The sequence below is a fragment of the Paecilomyces variotii genome (genome assembly GCF_004022145.1).
Source record: "Paecilomyces variotii strain CBS 101075 chromosome Unknown C8Q69scaffold_5, whole genome shotgun sequence".
Classification (NCBI taxonomy): Eukaryota; Fungi; Ascomycota; class Eurotiomycetes; order Eurotiales; family Thermoascaceae; genus Paecilomyces; species Paecilomyces variotii.
In genome coordinates this window covers 593,811-620,859 of record NW_021167144.1, presented here as the reverse complement: position 1 = coordinate 620,859, position 27,049 = coordinate 593,811, and the positions used below count along the sequence as shown (strand labels likewise).

Genomic DNA, 27,049 nt, shown 5'->3' with positions numbered 1-27,049 from the left:
ATACATGGAGTGAATTCCCACTTCATCTGTTCTCGCAATGGCTTCTGCACGTGCGAAATTGGCAGAGCTAAGAGCTCTTCGTGCTGCGGGAAAGAAACGTTTGTCGACATATGAAGTCGAAGATCAAGGAGATATCTACGAAGAAGTCGACGATGAGGGTTACAAGAAGGTTGTCAGGCAGCGCCTAGACCAGGATGATTTTGTCGTCGACGACAATGGTGCTGGATACGCGGATGATGGCCGCGAAGAATGGAACGATGATCGCATGGTAGACAGCGGCAGCGAAGACGACCTACCGCCGACAAGCAAGGCCGCCAAAAGGAAACGAGAAGAGGAGAAGCAGAGGAAGGAGAGACAGAATAATGGCATATCCAAATATTTCAATAGCGGCGCTGCAGCGTCTGCTCCCAAGCCGAAAGTGAGTTTCTGCGCGTTCGGGCCCGAATACCTGAACCCATCAACTAACTAGCTACTCTACACAGCCTGTTGTCACAGCTGAAGATGAAGCTTTCATGGCTGATCTCCTTGGCGAAGTCGACACCAACGTCGTCCCCAAGCATGTGCCGAGTAAAAGTGTGCTCAAGTCTGAGGCGCGACGGAAAGTGAGAATCCTTTCTCCGCCCTTATCAGCGACGCCACATTCGAACAAGCCAACCAAAAGAAATGGAAACGGTACTCCTTATCCAGCGGTCAAAGAACAGCCCAGCTTGGATTTTGACGATGACGATGGACCTCTTCCGGCCGGCGGAGAAGACGACGAGAACATCCCCGTTAGCGACGTCCCAATGAGCGACGCAATGCCTTCCTCTCCCGTGGTCAAGGCAGTCGAAAGGAAGATCACGGTTCCCGTGAAGGTTGAAGAGGAGGAAGAGGATGACGATTTGATGGACATCGCCCAAGCTACCGCCAACAGTGACGCTAAGGTCACCAACGTGAATATGACCGGAAGTCGACCCCCTCCGAAGATCAAGAAAGAAGCCTACCCGTCGCCTACCAGCTCTTCTCCCCCTAGAGTAACATCCGACGTTGTTGATGCATCATGGAACAATGTCACGAGCAAACTTAATGTGCTCAGTAGCCCCGCAACGGAAGCCCGTACTTTCGGGAAAGTCCGATCTGAGGATGTTGTCGAAGAGGATGGAAGTGTGCGAATGTTCTGGCTAGATTATACGGAGGTCAATGGTAGCCTGTGTCTCTTCGGAAAGGTCAAGAATAAGCGTACGGGCCAATATGTCAGTTCCTTCGTGAAGGTAGACAACATCCTGCGCAAGCTTTTCTTCCTGCCGCGTGAATACAGACAAAAAAACGGCAAGGACACGGATGAAGAAGTCGATATGGAGGACGTCTATCAGGAAGTCGATCAGACGATGTCCAGGCTGAAAGTCGGCATGCATAAGATCAAGCCGTGCACGCGAAAATACGCATTCGAACTTCCTGGCATTCCGAAGGAAGCAGACTATCTGAAGTTGTTATACCCGTATGACAAGCCTGCTTTGCCCATGGACTTCAAGGGTGAAACATTTTCCCATGTCTTCGGTACAAATACTGCCCTTTTCGAACAGTTTGTGCTCTGGAAAAACATTATGGGCCCTTGCTGGCTTAAACTCGAAGGGGCAGACTTCTCGGCTGTCAACAACGCTTCCTGGTGCAAATTTGAATGTCTAGTTTCTAAGCCAGCACTTATCAATCCTCTTCCCGACTCCGAGAGCATGGAGACACCCGGCCTGACGCTTATGAGTCTTGCCTTCAGGACCCAGCTTAATGTCAAGGAGAACAAGCAGGAGATCATCGTGGCAAGTGCCAGAGTGTATGAAAATGTATCGCTCAGCGACACAACACCCCCAGAGAAACTCCCTTGCAAAACATTCACCGTGATGCGTCCTGCTGGGTCCGCGTATCCACTTGGCTTCGAGGCGGAAACGCGCAAACAGCGAGGAACTTATATGCTAGAGAAGAGCGAACAATTCCTTCTGAGCAAATTCCTCGCTTTATTCGAGAGAATGGATCCTGATGTTCTGATGGGTCACCAACTTCAGGAGGTCGATCTCAGCATTTTACTGAATCGACTTCGGGAAAAGAAGACTCCTGGTTGGCACCGTATTGGTCGCTTGAAGCGCGGTGACTGGCCGAAGAACTTCAATAGAGGCGGAGGCTTCTTTGCAGAAAGACACTTGATTGCTGGTCGACTGATGTGTGACCTTGCAAACGACATGGGAAAGGTAAGCTGCCCGAAAAATTGAGCTCTGTTTCAAGTTCTGACAATCGATAGTCCCTGATGATGAAGTGTCAATCCTGGAGTTTGACTGAAATGTGCCAACTCTATCTGGGAGAAGGCGATGTCCGTCGGGACTTGGATAGCGATGCAGCGCTGAAGACTTGGGCAACCACAAAGGAAGGTCTCATGAACTTTCTCAGCCACTGCGAAGCGGATACTTATTTCATCTCTGCTCTGGTTCTACGCCTGCAAATGCTTTCGCTGACCAAAGTCCTTACCAATCTGGCGGGTAATTCCTGGGCCAGGACCCTTAGCGGTACTAGGGCAGAAAGAAACGAGTACATTCTGCTCCACGAGTTTCACCGCAACAAATATATCTGCCCTGACAAGTACTCGAACAGGCAGCAGCAGAAAAATGAGGAGAAGCTCTTGGACGGTGAAGATGACACCGTCGACAAGAAGAAAAAGGATAAGTACAAGGGTGGTCTCGTGTTCGAACCAGAAAAGGGTCTCTACGACAAGTTTATCTTGGTCATGGACTTCAATAGTTTGTATCCCAGTATTATTCAAGAGTTCAACATTTGCTTCACAACTGTGGATCGAACAGAAACTGTATATCTATGCCATATCCCCTCGTCCCCTCATCAATTGCGCTAACTGGTGGTTCCAGGCCCAGAACGAGAATGAGGAGAAGGTGCCTGAAGTGCCGTCATCGGATCAACCACAGGGTATCTTGCCTCGTCTGATTGCAACCCTAGTCAATCGTCGACGAGAGGTGAAGAAGTTGATGAAGGACAAGCGCGCTACTGCAGAAGAACTTGCACTGTGGGACACGAAACAGCTGGCTTTGAAGCTGACTGCTAACTCCATGTACGGATGTTTGGGATATACTCAGTCACGTTTCTACGCGCGTCCTCTAGCTATGCTCACCACCTTTAAGGGACGTGAGATTCTTAGGAGTACGAAGGATCTCGCCGAGAGCAAGCAGCTGAGGGTCATCTATGGTGATACTGATTCCGTCATGATTAACACCAACATGGACAACGTCAGCGATGCGCTCAAGGTCGGTGAAGACTTCAAGAAGTCGGTCAACGAGCGATACAGGCTCCTGGAGATCGATATCGACAACATCTTCCGTCGTCTCCTGTTGCATGCAAAGAAAAAGTATGCAGCGATCAACATGACAGAGGTTGACGGCAAGTATGTCGACAAGCTCGAGGTGAAGGGATTGGATATGAAGAGACGTGAGTACTGTGCGCTGTCCAAGGAGGTTTCGTCGAGACTCTTGAATGAGGTCCTCTCTGGAGAAGACCAAGAGATTGTCCTCAATAAAGTGCATGACTACCTGCAAGACATCGCTGCCAAGATGAGGGAGTACACAATCCCTGTCCAGAAATATGTCATCTACACGGTATGTATCTGTTTCAGTAGCTCTCCCAGGCAAGGCTAATCAGAGACACAGAAACTGTCTAAGCGGCCCGATGAATATCCCAACAAAGAAACGATGCCTCCGGCGCAGGTCGCTCTCCGCGAAATCGCTCGTGGAAAGACTGTGCGCCCGAACGACGTTATCTCATATATTGTCACCAATGGCGATTCTGAAACAGCGGCTCTCCCCCCTGCGAAACGCTCATATACCCTTCAAGATGTTATTAAGCCCGACTCGGGTCTGAAACCCGACGTCGAGTATTATCTTCTCAAGCAGATCTTCCCACCTATCGAGCGTCTTTGTGCCCCTATTCCTGGAACAGACGCCGTCCGTCTCGCTGAGTGTCTCGGTCTCGACGTGCGCAAATACCAGATCAATTCATCTATTTCGAATCAACAGCAGAATAATGAGATCTTCCCATTGGAATCGCAGATTCCGGATGCTGTACGGTTCCAGAATGTGGCTCGATTGACGCTCCGCTGCCGATTCTGTCAGGAGCGCTCAATGTTCGAAGGGCTCGCCACATCCTCCCACATGTGCACGCCCAACGGACTCGTCTGTCCTAACCCAAGTTGCGCCAAGCCCTTTTCGACGCTATCCGTAGTTGCTCAGGTTGAGAGTCAGATTCGAGCTCAAACAGCCAAATACTACGAAGGATGGCTTGTGTGTGATGACCCCTCTTGTGGCAACCGAACACGGCAGATCAGTGTCTACGGTCACCGCTGCTTAGGTCCTCGTGGACGCGCTGAAGGGTGCCTTGGCCGTATGACGTATGAATACTCCGAGAAGCAAATGTACAACCAGCTTCTCTATTTCGCTGGTCTGTGGGATGTTGACAAGGCTAAGGTTGCTGCTGGAAAAGAGCAAGGGGGTGAAAAGAAAGATAGCGTCATGGCTTTGGCTGAATGGAACAGGGTTCGCTTCGAGACTGTTAAAGAGGTCGTCAATGGCTACCTGAAGAAGTGTGGACGACAATGGGTCGAGATGGATAGTCTGTTTAGTTTCATGTCGGCTTAGTCTGCGGGCGGCGCTAATTGGGTTGACGTCGTTATGAAAGCGCATGTATTCATCGGCGTTGGAATCGGAAGTCTAACTGGCATATAATGTATGTACATAGCGTTGTTATCGATGGACACGGCGCGGATAATATTTATTGAACTATTGGATCTATGATGTTTTCTACTGAAATCGTAACTGGCCGCAAATAATAATGCCGTCCCACTTCACCGGCAGGATATGATAATTTGGACCCGCTCATCGAATGGCCGCGCGATCGAGCAGTGCTTGCGGCCCGTACAGTACTAAGTAGGAACTTCCAACTAAAGCTAGCATATGTCAAGTTCAGTTCCATCAAGACATACCCAAGATGTCTGTAAAGCGAGTCCTGGTAATAGCAGGATCAGATAGCTCTGGTGGCGCGTGTGTTCTTCCCCTTCTGCAAGCCCCTCCATGCCCCCCGCGTTGAGCGAAAATTCGCTGGAACCAAAGAGCGCGAAACGCTGACGATCAATTCTCTCCGGACACAGAGGCCTCGAGGCTGATCAGCGAGTGCTTGCAGCACATGGATGCTATGCACTGACTGCCACGACAGGCCTGACGGCACAGAATACCCTGGGTGTGCAGGATATTTTCGTCGTCCCGGCGCAGTTTGTCAGAAAACAGATCAAAGCGGCCCTAGAGGATATCGGAGCCGATGTGGTCAAACTGGGTAAGGAATGCTTTATTGTTTATATTGATTTCTTCAATATCCTTTTTGAATTGTAGATTTTCGTTCAACAGAAGATGGTATGGTTATCTAACCTAGTGCGTTTCAGGCATGCTTTCTTCGGCGGAAACAGTTGAGGTCATTGCAGAGGCGCTTGTGACGCATGCCATTCCTACGGTGGTTTTGGATCCTGTATTTCTCCTATCTTCTCCAGTGGTTGACAATTTCCTGTTTTGTCTAACTCTTGTCCTAGGTTATGGTATCTACCAGTGGTTCGCAGTTGTTGCCGCAAGATGCAGTAGAGGGGGTGCGAACAAAGTTGCTTCCTCTGACAACTGTTGTCACGCCTAACATCCCAGAAGCTTTGCTTCTATTGAAAGATGCTGGCGTTGATTACGAAGATCCTCAGAATGTAGAGGGAATGATTAAACTGGCTAAGCAGATTCGGAAATTGGGGCCAAAATGTGTCCTGATCAAGGGTGGCCATCTACCCCTGACGAAAGAACGCAAGACGGCTCAAAAGTCAGAGGAAGCCTCGATCGTGATAGATGTGCTGTATGACGGGGAAAAGGTGGCACTTTTCGAGACTGATTTCCTCATCTCGAAGAATACCCACGGAACAGGTTGCTCCCTCGCATCTGCCATTGCCGCAAACCTAGCATCTGGACAGGATCTGGAACGAGCGGTTCGTGGTGCTGTGAGGTTTGTCGAAGCGGGAATCAAGACCAGTGTGGATATTGGCAAAGGCAGTGGGCCAATTAATCATTTCCATTCTGTCTACTCGCTGCCATTTGCGCCGTACGTTTCCCCCTTTGTCTCTTCCAGTTATATCATAGGGTTACTGATTAGGACTGCAGCGGTCGATTCTTGGAGTATGCCCTAGAGCGACCAGACGTGAAGGCAGTATGGAAGGATTTCACTCAGCACGAGTTTGTTACTGGCCTAGGCACTGGCACCCTTCCGCTCGAGAGATTCAAGGAATATCTAATTCAGGACTATCTCTACCTTGTACGAAGGATTGATTATCCAACATCCAATTCGATGCAGAGACTAATGGCTTATAGGTCCACTTTGCTCGTAGCAACGCATTAGCTGCATACAAGGCAAGAACCATGGAGGCTGTCGCAGCGGTAAGGATGTGACTTTGAAACTCCCAGATGAATACGGTGCTGACACGTTCCTAACATGGCCTCCAGTCCTCTAGGATCGTGCTTCACATCGAGGAAGAGATGGCTCTACATCTGAGCTACTGCGAATCCTTTGGGATTACCAAGGAACAGATAGAAAGCACCCCAGAGACACAAGGTACGTCCGATGAATCTACTACCCGACAAAGGTCCATATGTTGGATCAATGCTAATTGGAGTTCTTCTACGACGACAGCATGCACTGCTTATAGCAGATACATCCTTGACGTGGGCCAATCAGATGACTGGCTTGCGCTTCAAGTGGCCCTCGCACCGTGCCTAATTGGATACGGCGAGATAGCAAAGCGCCTCTATAAGGAACACAGTAGTAAGAAGGAGGGAAACCCGTACTGGAAATGGATTGAGAATTATGTCGCGGAGGACTACTCTGAAGCGGTCGAGATCGGTTCTGGTACGTTTTCTGAACTGCATCCGCAAAACTGGCTACAAAAGCTGACATTTATCATAGCGCTTTTGGAGAAACATATGAGGGAGGTCTCGCCCAGTCGACTGGAGGATCTAATCAAGATTTTCATCCGCGCGACTGAATTGGAGATCGGGTTCTGGGACATGGGACTTGGTGGCAAATAATAATGATATAGAGCAGATCCAGACGCCACGACCCTGGACCGAAAGCTTCCAGAAGGGCTAGAAGCGATGATTAGAGGATAAAGTCAGCCAAGAGTGGCAAGCCCAATAGAAAGCAGAATATGAAAAGTTTTACTCCATGTTTATCCAGCACTACTACCTAAGCTGTGGCTCGAGCAGTGAAGGGGAAAAAAGGACCGGCCGACACCGCCGAGTTTTTCTACGCTAAACCCAATCAGAACAACTTTTCTGGCTCGCCTCCAAGCGCCTTCCCTCGCCTCTTTTTTTTCAAAAACTTGTCTCATCATCTCTTCCTTCTTCTCATCCCTCATCCTTTGTTTCCCCTCCTCTCTTCATCTCTTTATTAACCTCTTCGTGCCTGGTGGACGCAAGCTGTGTGCTTTGCGACCAGTCTTTCTCTCTTCTTTGACCAGGTCTTGACATTTTCACGGTCTCTGTCGCTCCTTGGACCGTTGATCATATTTTCGATCAGATCAGATTTCAGGTAACGACTCGATCTTGAATCATGTCTTACGGAGGCGGTTACGGCTCTCGCGGCGGCGACTCCTACGGAGGTCACAGGTATGTGCTATATTCCCTTGCTCAACGAATCTCTACGCTCTATCCCCCGTTGTTGCGCTGCGTGTTTGTTATCGATCTTGTCGAAGGCGTTCCCCGCTCATGTGCGGTGTCGCATTCCGCAAGTCCTAAGATGAGCTTTCATCTTGTCGATAATGCCATCAGCCGCTGCGAAAGAGCTCAGATTGGAGTTTTGAATAATTACTGACGCGTCTTCTTGCATCCAGGAGCAACGGTCACCACGGTGGTGGTGGTTACTCAAACGGCGGCGGCTACCAAGGCGGTAGTGGCTACGGTGGTGGATATGGCGGTGGTTATGGCGGAGGCCATGGAGGCGACAGAATGTCCAACCTTGGCTCTGGCCTGAAGGCGCAGGATTGGGGTAAGTAGTTATCTAATGTCAATAGTCATTGCGAAGAGGACACGGATGCTAACATCAGCGCTTAGATATCGCCGCGCTTCCCAAGTTCGAGAAGTCTTTCTACAAGGAGCACCCCGACGTCACTGCTCGCTCGGAGCGTGAGATTGAGCAGTTTCGCAAGGAGAAGGAAATGACCGTCCAGGGAAAGAACGTTCCCCGTCCTGTCACCACCTTCGACGAGGCTGGTTTCCCGCAGTATGTCCTGTCGGAAGTCAAGGCTCAGGGTTTCGACCGTCCCACCGCCATTCAGTCTCAGGGTTGGCCTATGGCTCTCTCTGGACGCGATGTCGTTGGTATTGCCGAAACTGGATCCGGAAAGACCTTGACTTACTGTCTGCCTGCTATCGTTCACATCAACGCCCAGCCCCTGCTTGCTCCTGGCGATGGTCCCATTGTCCTGATCCTTGCTCCTACTCGTGAGCTTGCCGTGCAGATTCAGGCTGAGATCAGCAAGTTCGGAAAGTCCTCTCGTATCCGGAACACCTGCGTCTACGGAGGTGTTCCTAAGGGCCCCCAGATCCGTGACCTCAGTCGCGGTGTCGAGGTCTGCATTGCTACTCCTGGTCGTCTGATCGATATGCTGGAGGCTGGACGCACTAACCTCCGTCGTGTTACTTACCTTGTCCTGGACGAGGCTGATCGTATGCTTGACATGGGTTTCGAGCCTCAGATTCGCAAGATCATCTCCCAGATCCGTCCGGACAGACAGACTTGCATGTGGTCTGCTACTTGGCCTAAGGAAGTTCGCCAGCTGGCTCGAGACTTCCTCAACGACTACATCCAGGTCAACATTGGTTCAATGGACCTGTCTGCTAACCACAGAATTACTCAAATCGTCGAGGTCGTCTCAGAATTTGAGAAGCGCGACAAGATGATTAAGCACCTGGAGAAGATCATGGATGACCGCAGCAACAAGGTCCTGATTTTCACTGGTACTAAGCGCGTAGCGGACGATATCACTCGTTTCCTCCGCCAGGATGGATGGCCAGCACTCTGTATGTTATCTTTCTCCCTGTCCAGCAAACCTTCCAGATCACGGACTGACAATTTTCAACAGCTATCCACGGTGACAAGCAGCAGAATGAGCGTGACTGGGTCTTGAACGAATTCAAGACCGGAAAGAGCCCCGTCATGGTTGCCACTGATGTGGCTTCCCGTGGTATTGGTATGATGAAATGCCACCTCCCCTCCCCTTCCTCCCCCTTCCCCCTGTCTAGGTCCGTATCCGTATTGACGTCGTGTGACAATGGCACGGTGCTTTGCTCTCTAAAATCTTGTGTGTGTACATGACTCGTCCAGGCTTCTCGGGTCTTATTCAAATGGTTCTCATGCCAGGAGAACCTTGGACTTACGGTGCAGTACAGCATGTGTGCTTCTTGATCCCTCGGCTTTACCTCAACAGACCGCGGGTAGAGCGGTGGACTCTCGTATTTGAATTACTTCAAGCTGCATTCCAAGGTTGCTCCAGGACCGCGATCGTTGCCAGTCCATGGGCTCGACACAACAGGATCATGATATTTTGAGTCCAAGAGAGCGATGCATCAAGTCTCACACGACTGAGAAAAACGGCCCAGGCCACCTTGCTTTCCACATTTGCTCTGTTTGCTAACATAAGTGTGTTTGAAGATGTTCGCGACATCACTCATGTGTTTAACTATGACTACCCTAACAATTCGGAGGACTATGTTCACCGTATTGGTCGAACCGGCCGTGCGGGCAGAAAGGGTACCGCCATTACCCTGTTCACCACTGACAGTAAGTCCCTGTTTTGAATTCATTTCCTTTGAATTAGCCCAGTTGCTAACTGTTCATCAGACGCTAAGCAGGCTCGTGACTTGGTCACTATTCTTACTGAAGCCAAGCAGCAGGTTGACCCCCGTCTTGCGGAGATGGCTCGCTTTGGCGGCGGCGGCGGCGGTGGCCGCTGGGGTGGTCGTGGTCGCGGCGGTGGTTACCACGGCCATGGCCGTGGCGGCGGCGGTGGCTTCACTGCTTCTAACTCGGCTCCCCTGGGTAACAACCGACGCTGGTAGAATAGCCTCGATTCACGAGTAGGGCGTCTTCCGTGACGCACCCCCTCGACTCATTTTTGCTTAAATCGGTAGTGCTTGATTCTTTTTTTTTTCTTTTCATTGGGCACAGGCGGCGTTCGTCGATTTCACGATAGAGTGTCTTTATTCCCGACAGTTTTGCGAGGTTTTACAAGGGCCTTCATGTGTCACAGATCGTTCATGCGCGGGTGGCGGTGATGTCACGGTGATTCCGCTAATGTTAGAATTCCCAGCTTATGGTGGGCATATTCCTTATGTCTGTATCTGATTGCGATTCTATTTCTGAAGCTTTTGCACTCGTCGGTAACGGAGTCGATATTTGTCTTAGACAGTAGACTCGGTTAACATGTTATTCGAACAAAAAGTTATTCGAAGGGAAACAAATTAATGTTTCGCGTGCATCGCAAAACTAATGTAGTCGTTTCACGTTTAGCATGTATGTCAATAGGTGTAGATATAGGCTGCTGGAGCTGCTAGGTCTCGCAGGTGTTCTATAACGCTAGACCTACCACGAATTATTATTGCAGTGAACTTTCCGTGATTTAGCCATTAAGACCTGAGTCCCATAAGTTTCCGGTCCTTCACTATAGACTCTCCGCTTTCCCTGGGGCAAATCGAGGCCTGTAAAGACTCTTGTGTCCCACTTGCGATTCGTAGCAGCAGCACGCAGTAGAGTGAATACTACTATAAGACCCTTGCCTGAGAATTTAGACAAGAGCAGACGGTAATAAGACCCCACGGAGCATAAAGATATAACTGCGAAGACTAGGAAAAGTAAAGCAGGCACAATAAATACTATGTGGAAGAGCATACTGCAGGGGGTTCCTCGATAGGTAAGGATTCTGCTGCTACTCAAATCCAGGAAGACTATACCTGGATGTGCTAGTATTATTCCGGTTTCGACGTTATTGAATTATTCTGCCTATGAATCAATTGTAGGTAACTATATAAATGTCCGTATAATGGTAATTCGTGCAAGACTGGGAGAGCGGGAGAAGATAGTAGCTACCTAGTCTCGGTCCAGATGACTAGGTTCCTGCGAAGATCGTGCGTATAACAGTATTATTAGAAAGACTTCATAAGGAAGTTACTTGGTCTCTCTGAATTTTTATAGGCGTTTGAAGGATATAATCTGGCTAAGATTTATATATTTCCACATAATTATATCAAGGTCCGCGTCAATCCCGCGTGGTTGCTTTTTCTTATTTCTAGTTTTCGCTTTTCGCACTGGAAATCACTGCATAAAGTTAGAAGATTATTGGCCTTTAATTCAATAGTTACTTATATTGCACCTTAATAAAGCGCCTTTGGCCATTATATCGTAAGACTCTACGTAGAGCCGCTCTGAGCTCGGGAAAGTAACCGGTGCCGGAGCCGGAGACTGGATGATATATCCAGGCGTATAGTAACTAGAGGTTGATTGGACTATATTTACGCAGGGTTATATTATTATTATCTTACTATATCTAGCAATAGGAAATACTAGACTTTAGCTGAGAAGACTATACTTTAAAAGTCCTAGTTGATAATTAAGCACATAGTTACATACCTAGTCTAGGACAACCGCTTTGGGGATTATAATAGAGTACCCAACAATGGCAGAGACGAAAGCCCGGGTAAAGCAAGACCAAGACAGGGGCACACGAAATACCGACAAGACGTTTCATTGCAGATCCCGATTGAATATCAGGTTTCGTTCTTTCTTTTTTACTTTTTTACTTTTTTTCCCGGACCTATCGTACAGTACTCCGTGCAATCCTAATGAACTGGTCGTCCAACATCTACAGGTAACAGTACTCCGCAATCATGCGGCCGACTGGCAATCACTGAATACCTATTCCAGCAAGGATTTGCAGCGACTTTTCGCCCCCCCCCCCCGGTGGTCAGTGCTTCTCCCTTTTCTTTTTTTTCCCATAGCCGCGGTATCGATGAGGTGGCTCTAAATTATTGATGACATTTACCGGACAAGCAGACGGGGGCCACATAATAAAAATGGGGAAACCACGAAGAGAAGGAGGAGAAAAAAACATCTCGGAGGTCCATTCCCGCCATCGCGGATCGAAATCCGTGTCTAGGGGGAAAAAAAGGATCTTGTCTATCTAGTGATGCTAGGCTATTTATTACAGTAGATTATTGTTTCATCGTCACCCAAGACCACTGAACCGGAATTACTATCGAAGGTGATCAGGCCCCTCGTTTTACTCTGTTTTCGGATCTCCGATGGTCCGCGCAGGAGGCATAATAATAATAATAATAATAATAACCAATCCTTGCCTCCTGAGAAGAGAGAGAGAGAGAGAGAGAGAGAGAGAGAGAGAGCTTTTTCTCTGCTGGGGAAATATTGAGATGAGCATGAAACCCGCGTACAAGAATAATAATAAAACATCAATGCTACAAATCCCGCAAGATGGCGAACGAAGTCCTGACTGGACGATGATCGCGACAATAATAATGGGGGAGGAGGTGGAGTTAGTTCCGTATTATATTGTCACAGTATAACGCGCTTGCATACGGTTACGACTATACGAACGGAGGGGCGATGTAATATAATTATGATGGCCGCTAGTAGATTCAGCTATCTACTAGATAACTAGATAACTAGCACATAAACTAGGGTCCTTCTCGGCTAGCGACCGGGAGGAGGAAGAAGCAGGAGAAGCTTTCCATTATTGTTGTCCAACCACTTTAGGAATCTCTAACCATATCTATCCTGAACCGCCGGATAGTAGTATACCTAGGTAGCTGGAACAGTTTACGGAGTAGCTGGATCCAGTTCCGCGGCTCTAGTATCGCGCCTTCCGCCCTGCGATCTGCGCTCTACTCTACTCGAGTCTACTGTACTATCTTGGCCGATCAGTAGAGAGACGTGAAATCCATTCCTACGGCGCAGCACTGCTGTATATGGCGAGTGCTCTAATGTAGGCGAGGTGGTGTTTTAACGAGACAAAAATGGCGGGTACCGGGTACCGGGTACATGGTTCCGAATGCTTTTTTCTACTGAGACAGGACTCACACGTTGGACAGTGTTGGTTATTGCGCGTATCATGCATTCATTATCTGTAATGCTGCGTACAGGTGGGATTGAGGGCGCAACAGTTTCAGTATCAATATGCAGGGCTTTTTTCGTATTGCCGTAATCTCACAGCAATTGCTGTTTAACTGGATATAAATGAAGATCCAAGCGTTTCAGAAGCTGCGGTTGTCACGCTGTTATGCTAGAGGACATAGAAAATATATCTACTCGGTTTTATACAATTATCAGTGTCAACATTTGCCAGAAACTGGCGATCCATATGGTAGAACGTTTCTGTCTCTCTCTTCCTCCAAGGAGAAGCCGAAATATGTTATACAATCCAGCACGATACTCTATGACTACTAGGCCGTTTGTATGTTTATTTAGATGCTATGGTTTCTTGACGTAATCACATACATGCTTCAATTCAACTGTAGATTGACCAGAATAACCCCTCTTAATAAAAGAGTACCAGTTCCATATCCCGTTGCATCTCTAAAGGAATAAAGGAATTACTATCATACTTATATCTAGTATGCAGAACACCGTGAATACCTTTTATTTTAGACATACTACAAGATCTAGCCAGTAAGAGATAACTTGTCTATCAAGGAACGTCCTATACCATGGCCCTTCCCACACGGTGCTTAGCCAAATTCGGAACAGTTTCTGTTAGCCCCGAATTATATAGTTATACGTTGCTAGAGCGGCACAGAAATAAACAAGAATTTATAGATATTGAGTAGCTAGTTGCTTGGATTAAATCGATAGGGAACTCTACAACTATATATTATCGCATCCTCAAATGCACGGAAGCAAGGATATGGCTTAAACCTCATAGCTGGCAATCAGCCCAGCTGCTTGCTTAACTCTAGATCTAGGGGGAAAGCTGATCCCATACTTATTCTCTATAGCATACGAAGAATCTAGATCCTAGGGGTTTCGTAGGTTCTATAGCATCGGATTAGAGAAGCTGCCACGGATAGTGGTATGACAGGTTACCTTGGGTATATTTATCGTGCGCCGCCGAAATATCACTGACCCGAAAGGAACAACTGTGAACTAGTTAATACACAGGGGCTTACAAGGCTAGCTCTATAACTAACTATCAAATATATACTCAGTACATTAGGATGCTCAAGAGACCGCATATTTCAGTCTCAGTATTATTATTAACGCTATAATTCTTGGGAGTGGTGTCGCATTCTTCCGATACAGTAAGTACCAGAAAAATACGCATCCACTTGGTCCTCAAGAAAACAACAGGCGTGGCCAACATTTCTCACCTACCACTGCCATTCCAGAAGCATTTACAGAGTGTTTGCTCTGGCGAAGGTCACATTATTCATCCCTGTATCCTGCGATGCATACTTCTGGAGATCCTTGGTTTGTCGGAAATTGAGGCGGCTTGACGACCGGTTGCAGTCGCGCGACACGGAGTATTCCGTGCTTCTCGGAACGGAACCGAGATTAGCCTGAGCGCAAGGGTCTCTATTTGGGCTAAGCTTGTATCCTCTTAAGTCTCTTATTATTATTATTCGTTAATAATCTTATTGTAGGTAACTATCTTTTACTCCGGACGGTAAACTATTTACCTTCTAATTGCAGTTGGTGCGTCTACCTGCTCACGTGCTACAGAAACCCCACTTGTATCTTGGGACGCACATCGGATTTTACCTGCTCCGGACTGAGTTGTTGCTCGAAAATTTTCTGTTTCTATTTTTTTCGGGCATTTATTATCTTTCAAAATTTGGTACAGCCCACATTCGCATGTCTGTACGTACCACGGTTCGTTGGCTCGGGAGAAAGATAATAATAATAATACTCACAGTCTCACACCGCTTCTCGTCGCGGGGAATATGAGAAGGAATCACCGATCTTTTTGAACCTTCACCGGGGGACACGGCATGAATATGCGGCAATAATTACAAGTAAGCTTGCATCTTATTGGAGGCTCATTGAAAAAAAGTCTCCATTGCGACTTGTTGCTCTACCATTTATCTATTATTATTACCCGCTTCTGTTATCCTGACACGTAGGTCGGCGAAGTTGTGGCATCATCAATCAATAATACGTACATAATAATGATCTGATATGATACGTAAACTCTACGGAGATTCTGTTAGGTTATTTTTATTAACATTGACAGAATAATCGCTTTTTTACCAGATCGGCCCTCGGGAGCGCACCAACTTCCGACAATCTAAACTCGGAATCCACTTTCCAAAACAACTCGCGCGAAAAAAGGGAGCACGCTCTCAGAGAGCACATGCAGTTTTCGGCCGGTAAGGATCAAATAATCTGTCCGCTTGGCGGGTCTTGGAGTCCTCCTTACTCCGTACTCCGTAGATAGATACAGAGTAAGTTAGTAGTAGTGCTGGTACATACATACATACGTTATACTGCAAAAATACCTATACGGATACGAACAAACATATGCTCAAGAGTCAACGGTCTCTCCGTCGAGCGACCGTAGAACATGCATGGAACATGTAATTAGCGATGCGCGCTTTCCCTGGCATGTAGAAGGGTCCGAGGACCTTTAGGATATGATGTCCCTAAGTCTACGTACTTGTACTCCGTAGATCCCATATAGTATCTAGTTATCTATGATTGATTATTATTGTTACTTGACTGCGGAGCGGATACCAAACGCTAGACGCGGTAGCACCCAAAAGTTTTTAAAAAAAGACAGGCAGTTTAGTTATTTAGATCGTTTATCTAGTTCTTCGGATCCGAACAAAAGGACCAATTGGCCTCGCGGATCACAATGGCCGTTGTTAACGTTATCTCCCACCGCTCAGTCCTTGTTATTGTCCTTATTATTATGGACTCTCTTTGCCGTTGTGCTGCCAAACGCCGCCAAACAAAAGAATAGTGCGGCTATTCTTGCCCTTTTGAGGAATTAGGGATACTTTTCCTGACCGTCATTTTTTTTTGTTTTTATCGACAAGTATAAACTCGAATTTATTGCGGAATAACAATAGGGAAAAAAAATACCGCTATCTACGCCAACAGTTTCACCCTTACTGTCTTGAGGTTGAGCAAGCCACATGCTGTATGTATGGTGCAGTATTATTATTCCTTGGGGGGCCACTGCCACTCGCAATTGATTACCCCATTTTCACGGGTGAAGCGGGAAAAAAATGTTACCGTAGCTGCGGAGAACCGGTATTCTGGTACATGCTTCCAAAGAAACGCTGCAGAAATTCATAGCCTCGGATATTTTGCTTGTGGAATGTGTCTTGGTTACTCCCAAGTCTTAACAGGTCACGTATTATTGTGCTGTATTTTGATCTGAGGCTCTCTTCGGAGTTAAGGATATATATTCTTAGGGGCTTGTGGAGCAGAACCGAGAGAGAAATCGCTCCGCAAGATTGATTATCACGAGTAGAGAGTGCTTGTAGGTATGCTGATGTTGTGAAGCAATAATCATAATAATCGTTTGCTCTGAGAACGATATTATTTGTATGCCCAACAAGCCATGAGCAGATCATACACTACAGCTGGTACAGATGGTCTGTTGACGCCTAATGGTCCTGTGGGGTTTATTTACCCAGAAGTAAACCGCTATCAGCGATGGATCAACAATGATCGTACAGATTGATCCGTCTGCTCGAATCAGATCTCTCAAGAGTCGCATAGGGAAGGATGCAACGATGCCGGTGTGCAATAAATAATACTGTACGTCCAAAAACGGAGAAAACAGCGAATCACACACTATGCGTTCTTTGGCCCCCCAATGCTTACTCGACAGTTTTGTCAACGATCACTCCATAGATAGATCTACCCGGAAGAAAGGAGATGAACTTCTTTGTGATGTAATAATTGTTGGAAAAAAGAAGCCTATCTATCTATCTATCTATCTATCTACCAGCCTCGAGAGATTACTGGCAACCGCTTGAAGCTGGGCATACGCAAAGATACCCTCGGTCGTACACTGCTACTCCTTCGAGGAAACGCGGCATTTGAGGAGTGGTCTTTGGGGGGTGGGTGGAGAGAAGTGGACCCTGAGCCGGCGATTGGACGGAAAGCGTGTGTCGTTTCTCGCGAACACTCCAGCAGTCAGGAGAGATCTCCCTAATGCATCCCGTACGGCGCGTCAACCTTGATGGCCCGCTGGCGGTGGTGCTGTGCCTTACAGCGCACAGCAGACACCAGAGATGGCGTTGTGGCCGCAATGCATGGCGCTTGATCCGGAAGATGGGTTTGCCTATGAGCCTGCGGGATTTGCAAGAAGGGTGTCGGTATCGGCGGCATGTGGGTTGGGCCAAATGATTGATGCTTTTTTTCCTTTTCCTTTTCTCCCACCGTGTGGACTGTTCACAGCACGTTACCGTGGACTGCGAACCATCCTGCAGTTCCCTCGGGCAGTTACGGACTGCAGGAGTCCCAGAAGAGCAACACTCGGTGCCAGAAAGGATGCGACGTGGAGGCTGGGATGATTGTTATTCGGTTACTTTGCCAGCCGGAATGCCACAAAAAAAATAAAATAAAAAATTACTCCAGCAGAACTACTACTGATGCTGGGACAGAGATATTTAGATCGACGCCTGTGCACATGACCTCCCAGTTTTAAACCTCCATGTATTTTTACATTACAGCAGGATCCATCTGAACTGTTGTTCACCCGGTACACAAACTGGGCAACAACGGTTTGCATCCATATCCGCAGCAGAGTTCCATGGAGCGTCGACAAGAGACTTTTAATTGCGAACCCCGTATACCTCGTACCGGTTGTAGAGTAATAATATGTATGTACTCATGTTGCAGCAAGATCCACTCTGGTCTTATTAGAGTAATTCGAATGATCTATTTAGTTATCTATACCACTCTACATCGACGTGATCTTGAAGGATGACCGTTTTTGTGGCCATATCTAGAGGATTATTATTAATTAATAATTAATCTCTCTCTCTCTCTCTCTCTCTCTCTCTCTCTCGCAGGACGGAGCATAAGTTTTACCATGTGCCGGTAAGCTGGATACATCCGATCCTTCCCATACATACCGATACCAGAGCGTCTCCGGGGCTCTCTTGACCGGATGCTCGGCCTCCGCTGGCTGTGCCCGATTGGCCCTGGCGTCATGGAGCGGTCGGGGATCCTGGCCAATGAATCATTCCGAGTCGGTCAACGATCCAGTGACCGTCTGGCATCCGAGCAACGGCGCTGCACGCCTGCCCATCGACCCGACCAACAGGACGGGAGACCCGCCCCCTTTCTGCCCCTACCTGTGGCCGGGGAGGTTCGTTCATCCCTGACATCTGACATCGCCCCTGCACTGGAACGGTGTACCGGAGAACACCACCCATGCTCCGTACTACTGCTAGGTTGCGGCGCTATCATTCCTTTCTGCCTAGTGCGCTCATTGCGATATTACGGGGTTTATCCTAGAGTATATGGATTCTCCGATGTGGACAGGCAAGAGCAGGAGTATATCGTGAACATACCACGCCGTAGGGGTCAAGTTCCGAGACAATCGTGAACCGTGGTACTCAGAAGAAAAAAAAAGAAAAGGAGTTGAGTACAAGAGATAAATACATAATAATACAGAATAGATAACTAGAATGCAGCAACTCCCCCTGTAGGGAAAGTGTTCTTTCTCCTGCTCCATAATTCAGATTTGCTCGTGGGGTTGGCGTACCATAAGTCGGTGTACTTGCTCCGGACACCACACAGTTCGCCTATGGGCTCCGGAGTATGCAGAGGCAGCTCGGGGTCTGGCATTGACGTCGGATCGTTATCGCTTGAGCTCACTTTCCCCGACCACCCTTTTGCATTCTTTTCACGTTTCGAGAGCTGCGTGGCAGGAACTGCGAGATAGGAATGATATCTTTTTTTTTTTTTGACTTGCAAGATTCCCCTTCTGATTGTAGGGTGTTCCATGTTTTCTGCATTGTGGTTTTTTTTTACGCTCTGCGCCGTAGATTTTACCTTTTTTTTCTTCTTGCTGGTTGTTGTTTCTACTTGCCTCCCCACCCACGCGTTCCTGACTTGCGCGCCGGTACACCATCCGTACGGTAAGACTAGCGTGCGTAGAAAGGGTTAGCGACGTTTGGAGCACGATACTTATCTCGAAGCTCGCAGAAGGCCACTAAGTGGGCGCTAGTCAGCCGCAGTTGCTAGTGACCGTATGGTACCCAGTACCTGGACTCGGCTGGAGGTTTGCCGGGTGACGGTCGTACCCTGGACTTTGGCGCGTGGGGCGCTGGCGGTGATGCGATGCTGCGCTTGCTCGCCTTTTGCCTCCCCAGCCAGTGGTGAATGTGCGTCTTTGCCTCCTCCCCAATCACCGCCGCCGCAAACCCATCGAGCAGCCATCCAACCATCCCCCATCCAGCAGCAGCCCCACCCGCCCATCCTCCGAAAGTTTCGACCTGTCTTGCCCTCTCGACCAACCAGTGTTGCCACTGCGCCCCCCTCGTCGCCTCCACCCAGACCACCCTGCACGCGCCGTCACCGCTTCCCCCGACCTGCGCTACGACCTCTTCCTGCCTAGGGTCTCCCCTCTTGCTTCTCTTCCCCTAAGCCTTTCTCAGACCGTTCAAGCCGTCCAACGGGTCCCTTTCCAGTCGACGCAGCACCCTCTTTTTCCGACCCTGCGACTGTGTCTGCTCGCAACGAGGCTGTCCACGATCCTGGTGCTTTTTTCGAACCACTGGTCATCCGCGCTAGTCCACTGCGACTCCAGTTTCCGACTACGCTTTCTCCTCCACCCCCCATAACACACCCCTCCCTCTCTCTCCAGCGCTACGCTCTTTTTTACGCTCTACGTTCACGCTATCCGTCCCGGACAGGCTATCAGAGTCTATCTCTCTATCGCGACAAGAGCGTTCTTGGCTAAATCTCCTGTGGGAGACTAAACCACCCCTGGTCACGACACCTACTCCTGCTACTACCAAAACCCCCCTTCACATCTTGAATCCTGCTGGGGGGGAGAAAGAGCACACAGAAAAGAAAACTGGCCAGAGAAGGAAGGAAGGAAAAGAAAATAATCAGGAAAAAAGGGTCTCAGCTGTTGCCACACACCCTGTCACGGAGAAGCTCCGGGGCTGGTTTCTCCCCTGTTTTTACGTGAGCCATCAATCACCTGGACAGATTCAATTAGAAAGACAACGAATCGAACACCAGAGAGAGGGGGAAGGAAGCAAGAAAAAAAAGAGAGAGAGAGAGAGCTTTCAAAACAGTCCTGATATTTCATCAGAGTGGGTCCAGATTGGTACGCAAAAATACAGCGCAACTTCGAACACCGTCACCGCAAAGAGACAGTGCTCCGCTCTCAGTTTGAACAACGCAAAAGAGAAAAAAAAAAAAAGAAGAGGGATTATTATCGAATTCCTCCGCCCTTTTAATTGAAAAATAAAAAGAAGAGGAAGAAGAAGAGTATCCTCTTTCTCTACTCGCTTCTTCTCTTCTTTTCCCTTTTTCCCTTTTTGCGATCGCCTCCCTTGCCAAACCACAGGCGAAAAAATACGGAGCTCCACGCAGGCTCCACTCTACCCACGGAGCCCACGAGGTGCCCTAAACGAAGTCTCCTGCCGAAAGTCTCTTGGGGCTCCCGTCCGAAGACTTTTAGGCCGCCGCCTCTGCCCACGGTCTTCTTTCCCCCCCTTCTGCGCTACTACCCGTCGCGCTTCTTTTCTCGATTTTAGGGTCAAAACCAACCGCGTTGCCACGATCGCAGCATCGTCTCTGCACTACAACCGTCGAGCTGGGAACGTTTGTCCAGGCACCTTACTTGCCCTGTCCTGGCCTCTAAACCCTTCGTTCCCCCCTCCCACTTCCCGAAAAGCTCAGACAGTCGCTTCCCGCTGGTTCCTCGTGCTTGTCCACCGCCACCTGCAAGGCATCCTCCGCCCTAAAAGCTCACTAAAACGATTAAGCACCGTTGAACTTCCCCTCGAACACAACACCATCTCGTTGTGTCGCGGAGCTCCGCTTCGGAAACATACAGCTCGCCAACCAGCTTGGTTTCTCATCTTCGTTCTTGCTCAGGTGCAGTTTGATCCTCTTCAATCCTAAGTCCACCAACAAACACCCAAAAGAAAAAGAAAAAAAAGAGGGACATCAAGAAGAAGGAAAGAAAAAAAAAAAGCATCGACTGCTAGTCTGTCAGTTGCATTGCTCCTAGTACGTCCCAAAAGAAAAAAAGAAAAAATAATCAAGGAGGAAAGAAAGGCGTTGCCACAAGCGCGATTCGTCCGCAGGAACACCTCGTTGGAGTCAACTGTTGCAGTCGCAGGCGATTCCAACGTTGGTCGGCTTGATCTCGAGAATACCGCTTCTTTTCTACTGAGGGGAATCCAAGCTCATCGTCCGTCACGCGTCTCAACAGGTTTCTCGAAGGGTAATTGTTCGGAGGAATTCTTGGGAACGCTAAACCGCGCGCGCCATCGCGACCGATCATTATATGGACAGGCCTGCATCTGATTACGCGCAGTCAGGTTTGCATTCACCGTATTCATTTTTGACCGACGCGCATTCTGAACCCTCAGCTGCAGACCAGGCTTCTGCTGCTGCTCAGTACACGCCGCAACCCGACGTCCGTCCCGCCGCCCAGTACACTCCCCAGCCTGAAGTGCGATCCGCCAACATTTCCTCCTCCAACACGCCGCAGTCGGACTACGGTCTGAACCCTCCCGCAGGACGCTCGCAGCCTTATCCGGACTACTTGGCCCGTCAGCCTCAATACCATCACGCGCCTAACACCCAAGCCGGCGGCGCGGCAGGTATGGCTCAAGCAACAAGTCCGTCCATGACCCTCCACGATGGGCAACAAAATGGCCATCACTCTCAATCGAACATCAAGTCTGACCCCGACGTTCCTATAGATCCCTCGATCGCGGCATCCAGCCCCAACTATCCGCCTCCCTACTCGCCCTACCAGCCCCAGGGCCATGACATGGCCCAGTATCAGGGCCACCCCCCGCCTCCTCAGATGTATGCGCGTCCAGACTGGTCGCATGGATATGGACAACATCAGCATGGTCTGCCGGGGCCCTATAGTTCCCCTGCCACAACGGTTGGTTCCGCCTCCCCTGCTGTGACCGCGGGGCCGCGTCCTGGCCAGGTACGTGTGTTACGATTCAAAACACATATATAAAGGTTAAGGAACGGCGCCTGTCGCTCGTTAAAAGGCAAAAAAAAAAGAAAGAATCGAAGCAGCTACCCCGGTCGATAAGGGACTTCTCTCATCATGGGATGCTCCTTTATCACGGAGAGCTCTTGATTCGAACACGCGCAGTCAAATGGGCCCACCATTTGTTCACCAAGTCATGGAAGCTGATCCGATTCTTTTACTGTAGGTCTACTCTTTCGTGCCGATCCCCGGTGCCCAGCAGCACAAGCGACCGCGTCGCCGTTACGAGGAGATTGAGCGTATGTACAAGTGCGGATGGAATGGCTGTGAGAAGGCATACGGAACATTGAACCACCTCAATGCGCACGTCACCATGCAGTCTCACGGATCTAAGCGTACTCCTGAAGGTAAGTTGTGCGCCTGATTTAATTCCTTCTTCTTCATCGTATACCATTCGACGCGTCTGTCGCGTTGTTTTGGTGCCCGTAGCTGGTCTCGATGTGGTTAGTCTCAGTTGGTGCGTGGACTAGTCGCGTTACACAACACTGGCGTTCCTCCCACGCGGGACCGCAGTAGCGCCAACGCCGGCGCCGAAGGTTAACCACATGCGAGATCAGCTATAATCGTCATCTATCAGATTTCCCGTTTCTGTATTTTATCTTACCCCAGACCACGTGAGTGCTGACTCGGATCGCTTTTTTTTCTCCAACACAGAATTCAAAGAGATCCGCAAGGAATGGAAGGCCCGCAAGAAGGAAGAGGAGAACCAGCGCAAGGCTGCTGAGGAGCGCGAGCGTGCTGCCGCCGCCGCTCAGGCCCAGCAGCAGGTGGACAGCGGTGCTGCTCCTGATCCATCTCAGGGTGGTCAGCCACCGTCCTACCCTGGTGGTGTCCGCCCTCAGCTGCCTCCCATCGGCTACCAACCGGCCGATGGTCAGGTGCCTGGCCAGTACGGCGCCGCTGGCGCTGGTATGGTCTACCCTCAGGGCAACGGACAGATGGCTTACCCGGCCAACTATCCTCACTCCCCTTATGGACAGAGCAACCAGGTGTACCAGCAACGTAAGTAGCTGCTGCCATCTTACCACCTTACTTTTCTCTCGTTCCCTCGGGACTCGGATTAGCATCGCATGGATTCGGATACAGAACGATCTCGTTTCGCATTGTGGTGCTGACGGCTGATCCTTTAGCCCCAGACAACCAATCCAGCAACTACCAATAGATGGCATCCATCTGTGTTAATATCCGTGTGCATACCTTAATTACAAACCTCTCCTGATCCACCATTCCCCGCGTCAGTGACTCCGAATTATAATCCGAAACTCTTTCGACCGTGATACTATCTTCAGTCCTCGATTGGCCCAGTCAAACGAGAGCGAGAGTTCTCCACTTACTAGGTCCTATCTTCTTTTCTTATCATTCAGGGTGTCTCTCTTCTCGCTTTGGTTTTGGACTTAGAGAGCTCATGGAACAAAAAACAAAAAGGGAAGGAAACTATATGACGTTTTCCTGTGGACGTAGCTGGTGAATCTGATTTTGGAGGGGGGTCTTTGGCGGGCACAATCTTATCATTGCATCATCTGAGCATCGTGTCATTTTTTTCTTGCCGTGTTTCCTTCTTTTCCCTTTCCCCGAATGTCCTACTCCAATGATTCGCTGTGTGTGTATGTCTCTTCGCGCTATGTCCATTGTCTTCGCTTGATCTTATCGCTCAATATGTCTGTTTAACCTTGGGATTCCCTGCACGCGGTTTCTCTTTCGAGTCCCGTCTTATTTTCTCTCTCCTCCAGACGTGGCCTTGCGATTTCACTTTGTCAGTTCAGGTGTCGCGTTCTAGCTTTTCTTTGGCTCTTGCTGGCTTGACTTGGGGAACCTCCCATGCACATAATGGGACCGGAGGTCATCATGCAGGTCTACATATGGGGATGTCATGATGAGGCGCATCGTATTGATGTTGTCTTTCTACCAAATTTGCGTGCGTACACATGAAATGCAAGGATTCAGATGTCGCGGAAAGACACGTCTTCCCGAAATCAACAATATGTTCGTATCCTAGGATGGTCTCCTCTCATACTGACTTAATACTGCCATACCTATATAACATGTTTTGAGAACAACGGTCTTCGTTCCCACAGAGTTTGGTGGCCACTTCAGGCCTGGTTTGATATATGGTCCTCCTCTTAAGCACTTTATACCATGTACGATATGCGAGATATTAACTTGATTTTTCCACAAGCGCGTCACTTAGGGCCCGATCGCTCCGTTCCACAGAATTTAAGAATGGGACCGGCCCAGCCATGGCCTCGAGCTTAAGCAAGGGGGCGAAGTGTGGTGTAGTAGTGTCAGAACCAGCGGCAGTATCCGAGATGGTGTCCGATCCAGTCATGTCCCTAAGATTTAGTAGCCCGCGACCAGACGACAACGGTCCCCTAATGGTCTTGGCTATAGGTAAGGTTAAAATTAGAAGGAATGTATCTAGCCGTCCGTTTGGTTAACAATGAGATAAAACTAATTTAGTGTTCCAGAGTTCTGGTAAGAAAAAATAAAATAAGGACTACTCTAGGGGGAAAAAATTAGAGTAGGAAAAAACAAGGAAACCTTCTCCCCGGTTTTCGCCATCCCTGGACTGTATTTTTTCTTTTTGCATATTTGCACAGCCACGATGGTTACGCACGCCTTTTTTTTTTTTTTTTTTTTTTCCCTGACGAGTAGATAGACTTAGAACTATCTATGCGGGGTTTTAGCGCGAAGAGACTTCCTTGAAAGACGGTTTCTGTCTTTCTAGACTATGTATCTACTTGGTTTAGATTCGGGAGGTTTGGTATTTTATCTAGTCTATACTACCTGTACATCTATATCTGTAGTTAGTATGTAGTAGTTAGTACATCGATGATTATCACGCGATCACGTGGTTTAGCGCAGAATATTATCCTCTCGTGAGTTCATTTCAGCTGTAGACAAGAGTAAATTTAGAGGGGTTATATAGAACATTCCTCAAGATAGCTGTATTTGATGAAAGCAGTACTATATTAAATAGTAAGACCATATGGTAGTTATTGCCCGGCGTCGTTTTGATAATCTCTTGGCGCTTTTCGTTGTTCCCTTGTCTCTTCCCCCGAGGAATTTGTCGCAGGGTGAAATCGACTTGGTCTGCGCATGATTCACTATTGCTCCGTTCGCAATATAGACAGGATATACTTGAAGACCTGTGGAGTGAAGAAGATGTCTCGGATATAGCGATGTTGGGGATGGATCACGTGATGCGGTCCTTAATAAGCGCAAGATTTTGGAATTCCAAGAGGAGTAAAAGATGCGAGATAACAAGTGTTATGTGAGACTCTAGGAATCGAGAGTGCTTTTTTTTTTACTTATTATTCTACTCTATTTAATTTACTCAATTTACCTTCATAATTTTTTTGCAATACAATAAAGGAATAGGTAAGTAGTAGTCCGGCCGGAACGGAGTTACTTTCCGCGATAGTAAAAGAAAAGCTGTATCTAGGCGGTCAAATTAGTTATCGAGAAGCTCCGGCGGCGGAAATAATAGAACGTTGTCTTGTCCGCGCAAATCTCGAGCTCTTTTTATTTTTTATTTTTTTTCCCCCACGAGTTGGGCTTTTTCTGGGCCTGGAATTTATTATTTCGTTATTCTCACTTTGCTTACTGAGGAGGAGGAATTGTGGTGGTGGAAGATTTTCTCTGCTTGCGCAGAAATTTGTCCCGATTTCCTTTTTCTTCTTTTTCCACTCGCGGAGGACGAACGAACGAGAGACGATCGGATTTCCTGCCTTGATTAGTTATTCCGAACGATTCCGGCTATATAACCTACGGTTAGGATTGTCGTGTGGTGGAGGAACAATACCAGACAAGGAGAGAGAGAGAGAGAGAGACAGACAGACAGACGCGGAGCTTCAGGAAACCATTGAGATGCTCCGGTGCAGCAATGCCTGCGTCCGCGGCGCTGGGATTAGCGCAGAGCGCAGAATGGCAGCAATGCGCATGATGAGCACGAGCAGCAGAAGCAGAAGCAGTAGTATGCTGATGCGAGCTCGTGTCGCGTCTCTTTTGTTGAACCCACTGCCTGAACTTGGTAGACAGCCTGTGCCTGTCGCGACGTGGATTCATAACCTGGGTATCAGACGGATGGCGACGGAGGCGTCAGAGCTAGAGCCAGAAGAAGAAGAAAGTCGAAATCAGAATCGCATCCGTGATAGAAAGGGATGGGAGGATTTCAAGGTTCGGAATAATAATCGATATCGAAATGAAACGCGCGCGCAAAATCATGATGGTGAAGCGGAGATTCTTCTCGATATCGCGAAGGCGGCGACGGCGCCTAGGACAAAGCGCGAAGCAGATGGGATTGGTAGCGCGGGCGTGGTTTCGAAAAAGGTCGTGGATATGGAGATCAAGTGGTTGCAGGATCCGAAGGAGCTTGCGGATCGTGTTGCGCGGCTGCTGAAGGGTCGAGAACCGGCTCTGGCGGTGGCGTTGGTGCGTAGAGCGCAGACGGATGGGGTGCGGTGTCAGGTTGCTTGGAATCATCTTTTGCATCATTGTATGGATAGGGATGCGCCACAGGCAGCGTTCAGGTTCTATAATGAGGTTCGTGGGGATATCCTATCTTGTCTTCAAGCTTGCGATGCATCATATACTGACATCTTCGACAGATGAAGAAGAGAGGGCGAAAACCTGACGATCGAACCTACACCATCATGCTCAATGGGCTGGGCCATACGAGTAAGACCCGAGGATTCAAGCCCGTCGACACCGCGCTCTCCATAT

General features: G+C 48.7%; 3 protein-coding genes across 3 annotated transcripts; all 3 read left to right on the top strand.

Moving 5' to 3' along the window:
* Window positions 1-37: 37 nt before the first annotated feature.
* On the top strand, window positions 38-7,127 carry C8Q69DRAFT_402231 (DNA polymerase family B-domain-containing protein; the record flags this gene model as incomplete). Its single annotated transcript, XM_028627959.1, is given in 14 exon segments — window positions 38-418; window positions 483-2,219; window positions 2,270-2,827; window positions 2,886-3,626; window positions 3,678-4,586; window positions 4,878-4,937; window positions 4,954-5,063; window positions 5,171-5,352; window positions 5,459-5,541; window positions 5,603-6,147; window positions 6,207-6,357; window positions 6,414-6,479; window positions 6,546-6,654; window positions 6,733-7,127. The coding sequence occupies 14 exon segments, from the start codon at window positions 38-40 to the stop codon at window positions 7,125-7,127; spliced, it is 6,027 nt and encodes a 2,008-aa protein (XP_028485189.1).
* A 523-nt stretch (window positions 7,128-7,650) lies between these two features.
* Window positions 7,651-10,157, top strand: C8Q69DRAFT_444451 (putative RNA helicase; the record flags this gene model as incomplete). The annotated part of the gene is made up of 7 exons (XM_028628997.1): window positions 7,651-7,706; window positions 7,931-8,085; window positions 8,151-9,119; window positions 9,182-9,289; window positions 9,424-9,582; window positions 9,751-9,879; window positions 9,940-10,157. The coding sequence occupies 7 exons, from the start codon at window positions 7,651-7,653 to the stop codon at window positions 10,155-10,157; spliced, it is 1,794 nt and encodes a 597-aa protein (XP_028485188.1).
* Window positions 10,158-21,598: 11,441 nt separating this feature from the next.
* Window positions 21,599-23,489, top strand: C8Q69DRAFT_506886 (hypothetical protein; the record flags this gene model as incomplete). The annotated part of the gene is made up of 4 exons (XM_028632841.1): window positions 21,599-22,258; window positions 22,494-22,674; window positions 22,982-23,329; window positions 23,458-23,489. The coding sequence occupies 4 exons, from the start codon at window positions 21,599-21,601 to the stop codon at window positions 23,487-23,489; spliced, it is 1,221 nt and encodes a 406-aa protein (XP_028485187.1).
* Window positions 23,490-27,049: the final 3,560 nt, after the last annotated feature.